A 14,211-nucleotide genomic window follows, 5' to 3' on the forward strand; every position below is an offset into this window, starting at 1 on the left:
CTTCTTTCCAGTCCAAAATAGGAGGTTTGCTGTGGGAATTTGCTCCTGCTCTGGACAGTTCCTTACATGGACAGAGGTGTCAGCAGAGAGCAGTGTGGTCAGACTTAAAAGAAATTCAAAAAGATCAGAACTTCCGCTTTAATGCAGAATGTGCAAAAATCTCTCAAAAGTCAGAGACACAAATTCTTTTTTTTGAAGGTTTCCAAACATTTGTCATCAAAATGACACGCTACATTCTCTTGTATTCAAACTTAGTTTATTCTTTTATTTGTTTATAAAACGATTTTAAACAAAAACAGCCTTTTCCCCTAACATTGTAACTTAAAAATAAAATTGTGAGGTTCACATAGGGATAATGGGTTGTAACACTCTCATAATGTAGGTCACATGACCTATTGAGGACTACAAGCCTTGTCCTTTCAACCATAATTCCCCAGACTCTCCACAAAAGCTGCTCATAATGTCGCTATGGGGTGGACTGACTACCAGGTGGTGACTGTTCCATATGGCACCAGCGAGAATGTTGGGAAAGAAGAGTAGGGGTTTTCAGGGTAACTTGGTAAAATGATGTGTGAGGGGTATGGGTGGTGTGGGAATACTAGAGGGGAAATGAGGAGTGAATGGTGTATGGGAAAAAGACTTGGAAGAAGGGACAGTAGAAGGCATTGAGTGTGAGGATAGGTGGGCAGGGGAGTACAGGTGGGACAGCATTGGACCTATGCTTACATAGGAGTGGGCTACAGGCTCAGATTGTGGCAGGGGCAGGGTGTAGAGGGAAAACAATGGGCTGGGGGGAAGGTTCAAATTATTTTGTGTGGTTGCCATACAAAACTGTTGCTGCTTAAGTAACAGTTGCTCCAGGGACCATGCTTTCTGACAGGGTGTAGAGGGACCAGTTGATGGTACCTCCCTCTCTGCTATGCAGCAAGACATGTAATATTCTCCCTAAGCCCTGTCATCTGTTGGTCTTATCTTACTAGGAGCCTGTCGACACTTTAAGAAGAACTTCTTAGTCCCCTGGGTTAATGTGACCATTGGCGTTACCTATGCATATATTGATGTCCACTAATTGTTGATGTTTGACTTACTTCAGGATAAGTGATCCTATAACCTCACACCTTGTCCAATCTTTTTCCCTAACTAAAGTATAAAACCTCTGTATTCTGGTATCAGCAGTTAACTACTGACCCATCTGTGATCTACCCTTCATCTCTGAGCTCCTGGGTTGCCTGCTCGAGTATCGCCGAATCTGTTCTCTGTAATAACTTGGCTGAACACCACACAATATAAAAAAGGTGTCCATGACTGAGGCATATTCTATAGTGAATGCTTTTGGGGATAATGCCCAGTAGTCTCCACTCTCAACCTGACAATGTGGGTTCATTGATTGCCCATTTTACAGAAGAATAAAGGCACCCCCCTCACTGTATGACTGTATGACTGGTAAGGTAACAACCCCCCCCCCCCACCCTGTTACTTTTCAGACAGTTTTTTCCAGACAGTTGAGAGGATATCTACCTTAGCATCTACTCCTTGTTCCTGGCTCCGTCTAGAAGATTTCGGCCCCTTCATTGTCGTGTTTCATTGTCATACATAATATATGTTCACATGAGCAAAAGAAGCATTGTTTTTCTTATGCACAAAACATGCCAGTTTCTACATTAAAAAACACAATTTACCACCACAATTTACTTTAATTGCAGCAGGAGAAACGCGCAAAAAAAAGAATAGGAATGTTACTACATTTCCACAGCGCTGAAGCTAATATTTAACTGAATGGAGCTTCAGGACAGGCCCAAGCTCAGACAGACCCGTGGTGCAGAGCTTCATAGGTGCTTCTCCTGCCTGTATGAACATATCCTGAGGGTATGACCAGACACAGCAGAATCACAGCATTTTTGCTTTGAAAATCCACACTAAATCATATGGCTTTGAAAAAGAAGACACTGTGGTTAAACCTAAATCTTTTATAGAAAGTTTTGTTTTGCCCATATAATACACTTGCTATCACTAGTCCTAAAGTACCATCTTTTTTATTCCAGCACAGCTGCATCCATACATTTATTACTGTAGCTGTGTTATGTCTTCACCACTCTAACCACTAGAAAATGATATCGGTGGACATTTATCAATGTTTGCTTATGGATTCCTTTTTTTAGTAATTTTTTTCTTACTATTTTTTTTTGCTTATATGCGGCTTATTTATCAACTGCTTTCAGCCTGTTGATAAATTTCTTTCACTTAAGCACTTTTTCTTTTTTTGCTTTGGTAGTAGCTTTTTCTGCTCCATGTCTGAGCTGGAGTAAATTTAGTAGGTTTTTTCATGCGATGCAACTTTTTTGCGACTTTCGCACTTGATAAGTCTCTGACCACTGCAAGTCAAAAATCACTTTTTGCTTTGGTAAGCAAGATTTTTATTTTTTGATGGTAGAAAAAAAGCCTGTGTACACAAAAAAAAAAGTCATTTATTGAAATGTTGCTAAGCACCAGAGCATTTCAAGTCCATACCTGGCAATAAAATTAAAGATACTATCACTTGTGCTATCTGTTTTTGGGAGGCCACATGTAGCCTGTGATTGTTCACATCCTAGTAACATTTGCACTTTGACTCTTTACAATAGGTAAAACAGCATCCTAAGCTGAATTTCATGTAGTACAGACAATAGCAATTTCTCATGTCTTTCCACTAGTTTGTTCATGAAATGTCAATCATGAATACTGTATTTATTTTTATGTGAAGTAATAAAAATGTAATTTTTATCGCATAAGGTGTTGTCTGAACTCAAGTTTTTGGTGTATAAAATGCGTATTATGAGTTCTCCTCGGTTTGGGAAGGACTAGTATGGACAGTGATACCCCTAGATATATAACATGATAAAAAGATAGAGTTGTTCACTGTTTCCTAAGACTTGTGTATTTACAGTAGTTACCGTATTTTTCGCCCTATAGGACGCACCGGCGTATAAGACGCACCCAATTTATAGGTGCAAAATCTAAAAAAATTAAAATTTTGAACCCAATAGTGGTCTTCAACCTGCGGACCTCCAGATGTTGCAAAACTACAACTCCCAGCATGCCCGGACAGCAAAACTACAACATGCTGGGAGTTGTAGTTTTGCAACATCTGGAGGTCCGCAGATTGAAGACCACTGCATAGGAGGTAATACTCACGTGTCCCCGCCGCTCCGGACCCGTCACCGCTGCCCTGGATGTCGCTCCATTGCTGTCACCGTGTCCCCGTCGCTCCGGAACGTCCGGAACGCACGTACGCGACGACGTGATGACGAGGAAGGAGAGCGCCGGCCATACAGGGGATCCCTGAACGGAGAAGACACCGAGGAGGCAGGTAAGGTCCCTCCCGGTGTCCTGTAAGCACTAACCCGGCTATTCAGTCGGGCTGTTCGGGACCGCCGCGGTGAAATCGCTGTGGTCCCGAACAGCCCGACTGAACAGCCGGGTTAGTGTCACTTTCCCTTCAGATGCGGCGGTCAGCTTTGATCACCGCGTCTGAAGGGTTAATACAAGGCATCACCGCGATCGGTGATGTCCTGTATTAGCCGCGGGTCCCGGCCGGTGATGGCCGCAGGGACCGCCGCGATAGGGGTGTATTCGCCGTATAAGACCCACCGACTTTTTCTCTTTTGGGGAGTCCCCGGGGTGTCCCCGACGCTCCAGCTAGGCCTCTGCTTCCCCAGCATCCTCACTCTCTGTCACCGCCATCACGTCGTTACGCACGCCGCTCCAATTGGATGACGGGACGGCATGCGCAGCAACGTGATGACGATGATGGAGAGCGCCGACGATACAGGAGATCCCGAAGAGGACGAGCCGGAGCCCCGAGGACAGGTAAGTGATCGTCAGCGGACCACACTGGGTACCGTAAACGGCTATCCGGTGGCAGCTGAAGCAGTCTGCGCTGCCGGATAGCTGTTTATGCGATGGCCCCGACATACAAAAGCATCGTATGTTGATGCTGCCTTCAACATGCGATGGCCTCTGAGAGGCCATCATATGTTGAAATGATCGTATGTCGGGGCCATCGTAGGTCGGGGGGTCACTGCACAGTCCGCTCTTTCCAGTCGGTACTAAATAGTAAACCTCGATATTAACTTGAGTGACTGAAACATTTAGCGTACTCTTTTTTTTTTTTAAACTTGTGAATATAAGAATAAAATAAAAATATCATGTCTCAATTATAACACTTCATAAATGACATCTGTCTCAATAAAACAGTTGGCTAATCCTCTTTGTGCGCAGGTTGTAATCCTATTAAGACATTGCAGTCTGCATTGAAGCTTGGACTAATCCGGTCATTTCAGAGAATGAGAGTGTGGAGTTGTATGAGTACCAACCATGCCTCTTCATTCTCCTCTGCCAAGTAATGTTCGCCATGGTCTCGCAAGCATCAGTGGTTCTTTCTTCATCCAAAACAAAACTAGAGATTGTGGAGAAAGTCATTCTTATCATCCAGGTAATGTGTTGTGTGTCTATGTTTGGAGAGATAAACTTGTGATACCGCTGTACATTTCTGCACATTTTCGGCATTTGTTCCCCAGTTAGAATGATTTGTTTAATAATAGAAACAGATACCTTATGTTGGCCAATATAATGCAAAATAATGTGTGTGCCAGGACTTATTATTAAATATTGTACTGTTCCTCGTGATTATTAAGGACCGTTTGCAGAAATTACTAGTTTTTTCAGTCTTACATTAGGACCTGAGGGAAGTTATAGGAATTTATGTGAAAGCACAGTAACTCTAACCATCACAAATATACGTGATTTATAATATAGTATAAAATGAAAGGCATACAAAGGTATACTATGGCCTCCTAGACTGTTATGGATGGTGAATTATAGCTCTGACCTATGCTCATAGTCTATGAAGTCTAAGGGAATGTTCACACAGGGGGACATTTATCAAAGCTTGCTTATGTATTATTATTTTTTTTATTGTTTTATTTAGCTTAAAGGGTAGCTCCCACCATCCTCTTTTTTTTTTTTTCTGTCCCTGCCTATTGCCCATCTATCCCTAACCCCCTCCCTGCCTTTATTTTATTTTTTTATTATCTTAAAAATGGCATTTTGTCTGCCTGGTAGTGTGCTCACTACCAGGCAGACTTCCCCAGCAGGCACCACGTCACTGATGCCTGCTGGGGGCCGAGTTCCGCCCATAGTTCTCCTGACAGGGTGCCTCCAGCTGTTTCACCACTACAACTCCCAGCATGCCCTGACATCTATTTGCTGTCAGGGCATGCTGGGAGTTGTAGTGGGGAAACAACTGGAGGCACCCTGTGTTGGAAAACACCCAGCCCCCGACCAATATCGCCCCCCTCCCCCTCACCTGTGCCGGACCATGAGCGGGGGTCCGTAGCAAGCAACAAGTGTGTGCCCGGCTTCCTGTCATGCCTGTACACTCTGGAAACTGTCTCTATGTTTCTGGAGGATTGAAAGTCCTCCAGAACCATAGAGAGAGTTACCAGAGTGTAGGAGCATGACAGGAAGCCGGGCACACGCTTGTTGCTCAGAGTGTGATGGGCCCTCCTGTAAATGGCGCCCCCCTCTCTTTATAACGCGCTCCCGGTAATGACAGGACACAGCAGTGAGGAGGCGGCGTATACCCATAGGAGCCACGGCTGTAAGCAGAGGTAAGAGCCATGTGCCTCCCTGCTGCAGGGAGAATATGCAGCAGGGAGGCGGACAGTGTGAGAGTCCAGGGAGCCAATGCGCAGCCCTGGATTTCACTGTGCTCGCTCTCGCCTGTTTGATTGACAGGCGGGAGCGAGCACCGCAGTGACTGGAATTTCGACTCATTTGCCAGGCTCAAATGAGACGAAATTCTGTAGTGACGTCACTGCCGAATGCATTCGGCCACTAGGAGGGCGACCCCTAGTGGCCGAATTTAAAAGTGATTTTAAACTGGTTTAAAATCACTTTTTTTAATTAAACTATATTAGAGATATGTTGTAGTACTTAAGTACTACAACATATCAATTTTTTTATTTCATGACAGTGCCCATTTAAAGAGTACCCGTAGGAGCCAACAATTTTTTTTTCTATTTATCACTCAGTACCTAATCCTGACCATGTACATTACAGCTCCCAGCTTGTCCTCACTGTTAGGGAATGCTGGGAGTTGTAGTTTTGCTAATGCTAGGGGAGATGTAAGCAGGCAAATGGTTACATCTCCCTAGCATTAGCAAAACTACAATTCCCAGCATGTCCACAGTGTCAAAGCATGCTAGGTGTTGTAGTATAGCTAACCCTAGGGGAGATGTGAGCGGTGGGCAGAAGACAGCGAGTGGCGGGGAGAGGGGCAGAGGGGGGCAGACATGTGAGCGGCAGACAGTGGGTGGCGGACAGTGAGATGCCAGCAGAGAGCCAGCGGCACTGGAGGCTGAAAGTGAGTGGTGGAGCAGGCAGAGTGAAAGTAACCTGTCACCTGGCCGGAGCGCGATGTATCCCCGCTGGGGATACATGTCGGTTATCTCCCCCGCAGCACAGCGCTTCTGTCCCCCAATCCCTGAGTGTGGAGATCAGGGGTACAGAAGCAGAGAAATGTTCCCCGCAGAAGCAACTTGTGTGCCCGAGCAAAGAGCGATCACAGCGGGAAGACAGTGTGCTTCCTCCCGTTGTGAGCGTACCAATAGTGGGACACAAGCTGACAGTGGGAGGATTTTTCCTCCAGCTGTGACCCCTGCGCTCACAGCTGTCAATCAAGAAAGTGTGTCCATGACATAGGTGATGATGCATGGACACAGCAGGACTAGTATGTGTCCAAGCAGGCAGGGGGGCAGTTGTTTGACTGGATTTTTCAGTATGAAATACTGAAAAATTTCTAATGGAAGCAATTGCAAAACCTGTTGGTTATACATGCCTTACAACATATCAAAAGTTTTTGTATCTGACAGTGCCCATTTAATGTTTTGCTTACAAGCAACAATTTTATTAACAAGTCACATGGCCTTTTTAATTTTGCCACATGTAAGCAAATAAACTTTTTTCCTCCATTCTGTTTTCCATTTTGGCTCATGTAAGCAAAATCTGTAAGCCAGGGTTGAGCTGGGGTAAATGTATGGAATTTTTTTAATGGTGTGCGACTTTTTTGCGACAGTTTCACATTATAAATCTCTGACCACTGCAAGTAATTTTTGAAAATTTGCTTACATAAGCCAAACAGAATTTTCTTGCTCTTCTCGCTCGGCCAGTCAACAGTCACAGGAAAGTGCCTAGTCGCACTTGAGACATTTGAGAGACAAATATAAGCAAAAAATAAATAAATTATCTACTAAATGCTTTTATAAATGTCCCCCACATACCTAAAAGGAGATTCCTGCCAAAAAATAACTTATCCCCTATCCACAGAAACCCATAGAAATTAATGGAGAAGACACATGCTCCTTACTGAGAGTGTCGGGGTCCCATCCCGGTGATTGTAGGTGGCCGCAAAGGCTGGACCCCCCGTGATCAGCTACTTATCCCCTATCCTGTGGATAGGGGGATAAGTTATTTTCCTTGGAGTACTCCTTTAAATCTGCAGGTATTTAGCAACTTTTTGTGTTTGAAATCCACTCATGTACTTCCTATTGTGCATATTTCATGCACAAAAACTTGCTTTTTAGATGTTATGGAATCACCTGGGAATTTTCATGTGTGAAATCCACATCAAGTAAAGTAGGTGTAAACATATCCTAAGGCATAAAAAATATTTAAGCACGAAAAGCCAGGCAGAAATGTAGGGGCACTGCACAGCAGAGCATTTCTGTCCCATCCTTCTAGGGATAGGTGAGGGTTTCAGCAGCTAGACACCCACCAATCAAATCTTCTGACCTGTCTCTTTGATGTTAGAAGTAATGCCAACGTTTAGGTACATGTTTTTAATTAAATAACACTATTAAATAATTTCTCAAATGACATATTTCCAAAGAATTTCAAATAATGCTGTAAAAATGCCAGTTTCTTCTATTTCAGCAGGACATGAAGTGGTGTCAAGTCTCCCTCTACAGATGGCCTTGTATTTTAATGTGCTTTTCTTTCCTGTATGGTTTATATCGGAGTTCATTATGCTGGAGCTGAAGGTAAGAATACAAAGTAGCCTTTATACTAACAGTGGCTATAAAACGGCAGTTGTTTTGTGAATAAAGTAAGATAATTTATATTATATTTTAACTGGTAATACTTGAGTACAAAATCAAAGAGATATTTTAGGTAAAATAAGAATAATGAAAAGATAGCCCTACGTGTTACCAGGGCCGGCCTTAGGTGTTCAGGCGCCCTGTGCAAGCTAACCTTGTGGCGCCCCCCCCATAAACATACACAAAGAGGACAAAAATATTTGTGACAAATATTTTTATATCTAATAAGTCCCCTGCCCCCTTAATCAGTCCCATGTACCCCTTCACCAGTCCCCTGCTCCCCTTAATCAGATGCAGTATAGTTCCCCCACATTAGGTTGGCAGTATAGTTCCCCCACATTAGGTGCAGTATAGCTCTCCACATTAGGTGCAGTATAGTTCCCCCACCACATTAGGTGCCATATAGTTCCCCACATTAGGTGCAGTATAGTTCCCCCACCACATTAGGTGCAGTATAATTCCCCCACCACATTAGGTGCAGTATAGTTCCCCCACCACATTAGGTGCAGTATAGTTCCCCCACATTAGGTGCAGTATAGTTCTCCCACATTAGGTGCAGTATAGTCCCCCACATTAGGTGCAGTATAGTCCCCCACATTAGGTGCAGTATAATTCCCCCACATTAGGTGCCATATAGTTCCCCCACATTAGGTGCAGTATGGTTCCACCACATTAGGTGCCATATAGTTCCCCCACATTAGGTGCAGTATGGTTCCACCACATTAGGTGCCATATAGTTCCCCCACATTAGGTGCAGTATAGTTCCCCCCATTAGGTGCCATAGAGTTCCCCCACATTAGGTGCCATAAAGTTCCCCACATTAGGTGCCATATAGTTCCCCCACATTAGGTGCCATATAGTTCCCCCACATTAGGTGCGGTATAGTTCTCCACATTAGGTGCAGTATAGTCCCCCACATTAGGTAGTAGCAGGTTTCCCCCCCCAACGGACTCACACACCGACAGACACCCACACATGCACACACACATAGACACACTTACCTGTTCTCCGCTGCGCTTCTCTTCGGTGTCGGCCTGACGAGTGACGTCACTGACGTCCTCCTGTGCAGGTCTGCGGAGGTACGTCACATGTGCGACGTCCCTCTTCAGACTCGGGCCGGCCAGCCAACCAGAGACGCAGAGGAGGGCGGGGTAAGTGAAACCTCCCTGTGTAATGAAGAAAACTGTGCCCTGAAGCGAAATGTGACCCTCCGCATAGGCACTCAGTTGAGGGAGGGTAGTGGGAATGGAATGAGAGGGAGCGGCCTGCAAAGCAGAAAACGGTGTCCCTGTGCGGAGGGTCACATTCCGCTACAGGGCACAGTTTTCTTCATTACACCGGCATTTAGCGCTGCTTGCCCGAAGCAGCGCTAAATGTCTGAAGAAGTTACCTGCCCGGCGCCCGGACTGCACGTCGGGCATTACAAATTACATATACCTGGTGCGAGCTGTGTCAGCCGCCCGGCGCGCCTGTTGCTATGGCGCCCTGTGCGGCTGCATGGCTCGCACACCCCTAAGGCCAGCCCTGCGTGTTACACGAAAAAAGAACATAAAAAAAGAACAAAACAACAAGAAAATGGGTAGACCATGGAACAATAATATAGGTGCAGAATACAGCGTTTCAAATGTAAAATATTTGTCTGGGTATCAAGGCCCAAAACACAGATCTTACTGTGTACACAGGCAGATTTCCTGCAGTATGAAATTCCAGCGTATACGCCACTTGTGACCCTACCCCAATAGCTAAATAGCAACAACTGGCAAGTATTAAAAAGTACAGCTTAACAGTAGCATTAAGCAGACACTGCCTGTGGCCAACCACAATGCAACCTGATCGTGTGGTCTTACCCAGGGATCCCATTCTCTTGCAAATCATTAAAGGGATTGACAGATCTCCAATAAATTGGGCTCAAACGTCAAAAATATGTAGTGATGAAATTTTATGACTGACTGGTCTATAAGATCTATACAGTAGGCTGTAAACAACAGAAAGACATATGTCATATACATAAAAGTCCTTAATCTGGTGTTTTATGTCATATCATAGCCCTTACGGTCATATTACATACAATGGCAATCTGGATAATCCTTTTGAGCTGATGTACCATGTGTGAAAATGTCAGCCTTAGAACTCCTCTCTCTTCCTGTTTTCCCAGTATCACTTGCTGCCTGGTTACTATCAATTCCTTTTAATAACAGCTGTCACCATTCTCACACTAATAGAAAGCTTGAGACTTTACCTGGGATATATTGGAAATTTACACGAGAAGGTAAGTTATAACAAGCTCCAGATAAGTAATAGTCACTACATTAACAGTATATACAGTCATAGCCATAAGTGTTGGCACCCCTAAAAATTTTTTAAAGAGAATTAAGTATTTCTCACAGAAAAGGATTGCACAGTAACACAGGTTTTGCTATACACATGTTTACTTCCTGTGTCTATTGGAACTAAACCAAAAAAGGGAGGCAAAAAAAGCTAATTGGACATAATGTCACACCAAACTCCAAAAATGGGCTGGACAAAATTATTGGCACCCTTAACTTAATATTTGGTTGCACACCCTTTGGAAAAAATAACTGAAATGAGTCGCTTCCTATAACCATCAATAAGCTTCTTACACCTCTCAGCTGGAATGTTGGACTACTCTTCCTTTGCAAACTGCTCCAGGTCTCTCTTATTGGAAGGGCGCCTTTTCCCAGCAGCAATTTTAAGATCTCTCCACAGGTGTTCAATGGGATTTAGTTCTGGACCCATTTCTGGCCACTTCAGAATTCTCTAGCACTTTGTTGCCATCCATTTCTGGGTGTTTTTTTGACATATGTCTGGGGTCATTGTCCTACTGGAAGACCCAAGATCTCGGACGGAAACCCAGCTTTCTGACACTGAGCTGTACAGGGCGACCCAAAATCCGTTGGTAATCCTCAGATTTCATGATGCCTTGCACACATTCAAGGCACCCAGTGCCAGAGGCAGCAAAACAACCCCAAAACATCATTGAACCTTCCCAATATTTCACTGTAGGTACTGTGTTCATTTCTTTTTAGGCCTCATTTCATTTTCGGTAAACAGTAGAAAGATGTGCTTTACCAAGAAGCTCTATCTTGGTCTCATCTGTCCACAAGACATTTTCCCAGAAAATTTACTCAAGTTAATTTTGGCAAAATGTAATCTTGCATTTTTTATGTCTGTGTCAGCACTGGGGTCCTCCTGGGTCTCCTGCCATAGTATTTCATTTAAATGTCGACAGATCGTTTGCAATGACACTGATGCTCCCTGAGCCTGCAGGACAGCTTGAATATCTTTGGAACTTGTTTGGGGCTGCTTATCCACCATCCAGACTATAATGCGTTGACACCTTTCACCAATTTTTCTCCTCCGTTTACGCCCAGGGAGATTAGCTACAGTGCTATGGGTTGCAAACTTCTTGATAATGTTATGCACTGTGGACAAAGACAAATCTAGATCTCTGGAGATGGACTTGTAACCTTGAGATTGTTCATATTTTTCCACAATTTTGGTTCTCAAGTCCTCAGACAGTTCTCTTCTCCTGTGGCACACACAGACACACAATACAAATACTAAGTGAACTTATCTCCTTTTTATCTGCTTTCAGGTGTGATTTTTATATTGCCCACACCTGTTACTTGCCCCAGGTGAGTTTAAAGGAGCATCACATGCTTGAAACAATCTTATTTTTCCACAATTTTGAAAGGGTGCCAACAATTTTGTCCAGCCCATTTTTGGAGTTTGGTGTGACATTATGTCCAATTTGCTTTTTTTCCTCCCTTTTTTGGTTTAGTTCCAATACACACAAATTGATCAATTGGCGCATTTTCGAGTGGTCATAGTGCAATCTTATTTTACTGGCAACCGCTACCGGGCGGAAATGCCATAGTGTGAGTGGACCCTTTCCATTGCTGTACACATCCCTAACATACCTTATTACCGACTCCTCTCCATAGTGTCTATAATATAAATTGGTCTGAGAGGAACTTATAGCCCTGACAACCAGTTCTGAAAGCAATTCAGATATAATGCTTGCTGTTTCGGGAGTCCACAAAGGCTTCCCTTCCTCTAGGAGTCTCCTAGAAACTCCTAGTTTCAGAAGAGTTAGCAAACATACATAGTTACATAGTTGATGAGGCTGAAAAAAGACAAGGGTCCATCAAGTCCAGTCTATAACGACTGTGTAGATCCAGAAGTGGGCAACAGTGCTCCAATATGAAAATTGAGATAATAGCTTTTCATGCTATGTAGATCAGGCACTCCATAGAATTTAATGAAATATACAGTATATATAATTCAATGTAAAAGCTAAAAAAGATCAGGGAAACAAAAGACAATAGCAAGTATTATATTTTAAGGAAGCATGTGTTTAACACAACAACAGTCTCATACCAGATGAATAGCTGATGTAACTCCTTCTTGAACCCAGATACCACAGAAACAGGTCAGTCATTGTTTGACATGGCAAGAAAAACATGGCACACAGTGATATAACAAGAGCTCTATGTTACACTGTTGTAAATGTTAATGTTAGATGAATAATTTCACGTTTTATGTTTTCCCAATAATGACAATTGTTCCCTTAGGTTCCAGAATTGGCCGGCTTTTTGCTCCTGACCCTCCTCATCCAGACGCCACTCATCCTATTCCTTTTAACAGATGAAAAAATTCTGATTCTGCCCCTGGAGCTTGCAATTCATACTATTTACATCATTTTTCTTAAGACAGAACTATTTGTGTCGTTCTTTGTTCTGAAAATCATGACACGTCAACTTGCTACTCAGTTTTATTTGCAGTGGACTGATGTAGAAAACAAAGACATTCCCACCAAGTGCTCACAGGTCACAATACAGCGCAACTAAGCCTGCCTGGCCATACATTAAAGAGGTACTCCACTGGCCAGTGTTCTGGCTGCGTTCGGAACATCTAGTTCCGAACGCTGTGCGCACACTACCAGGTTGACTATGCCTCCTTGTGATGTCAGGTCACGCCCCTTCAATGCAAGTCAATGGGAGGGGCGTGGCAGCCACACACACCCTCCCACTGACTTGCATTAAAGGGGCGTGGCCTGCCATCCCGAAGCGGGCGTGGCCGACCCCCACAGTGCGTGCACAGTGTTTGGAACTTAAATGTTCCAAACGCAGCCGGAACACTGGCCAGTGGAGTACCCATTTAAGGGGTGCCCTGTAGGACTGATGTTCTATTCATCATATTTGAGGCATAGATTTACAAAACAGAGAAGGTTTTAACAAATATACTCCAGGTAGTACAGAAAAGTCCATATTTTTTTAAAAGGTCTTTTGTCTTGAAATTTTCATAAAAATCTTTCTTCCAGACCATACGAGTAGCATACTTCTCCTGTATATCCCAAACATATCGCCCTCATGTATGTCATGCAACTAAATATGTTGACCATGGAATCCCATTATATATTCAAATTTTTTTTAGTACTTTTTTACTATTATTATACTTTTATTACATTTTTACTATTGCATATGGACATGTGTGGTGTATATATCTGGAGAATTCCCTGGCATATATGACAGCAAGTACACCACAAAGACGTCCTCTATAGAGATTAATGTGCGAAGATTGTTTTATTTTGCCTTGTGTAAATAGCAGAATTTCCACTGCCAGCTAATTTTTTACTCATTTCTTTAAAGGTGCTTTACAGCTTAAAAAATTGCCAATTGTATTGTGGGAAAAAAACATTGCCTACATGTTGTATCAGATTTAGGTCTAGGACACTCTAAAGTTGAATACTATTGGGTTTTCAATATTTGCCAATAAGGAACATGCGAGGTGCAGGGTAGGGTAACATTTTAGCTATAGGTTGTTGTAACACTGATTTGTAAATCTGTCATTCTGTAGTTAACTCAATATTTTCCCTCAATTTTAAGGCCGGCAGAATCCATATTGAAAAGATTTGTTATGACACAGTGTGACTGCATTTGTGGATGAAGACTTTCCTAACAGTATTTTTATATAGTTAAAAAAAAATATAGAAAATTGCTTACATAATGGCAACATATTCCACAGTGCAATGTTTTAGTGTTGGAGTGCCACC

General features: G+C 43.2%; 1 protein-coding gene across 1 annotated transcript; it reads left to right on the forward strand.

Annotated features, from left to right (window-relative positions):
- The first annotated feature begins 4,353 nt into the window (after positions 1-4,353).
- On the forward strand, positions 4,354-13,006 carry LOC130272055 (transmembrane protein 17B-like). The gene is made up of 4 exons (XM_056518290.1): positions 4,354-4,471; positions 7,975-8,078; positions 10,291-10,404; positions 12,731-13,006. Exons 1-4 carry the CDS (start codon positions 4,354-4,356, stop codon positions 13,004-13,006), a joined length of 612 nt encoding a protein of 203 aa, XP_056374265.1.
- The last annotated feature ends 1,205 nt before the right edge of the window (positions 13,007-14,211 follow it).

This window comes from Hyla sarda, chromosome 1, assembly GCF_029499605.1.
Source record: "Hyla sarda isolate aHylSar1 chromosome 1, aHylSar1.hap1, whole genome shotgun sequence".
NCBI lineage: Eukaryota > Metazoa > Chordata > Amphibia > Anura > Hylidae > Hyla > Hyla sarda.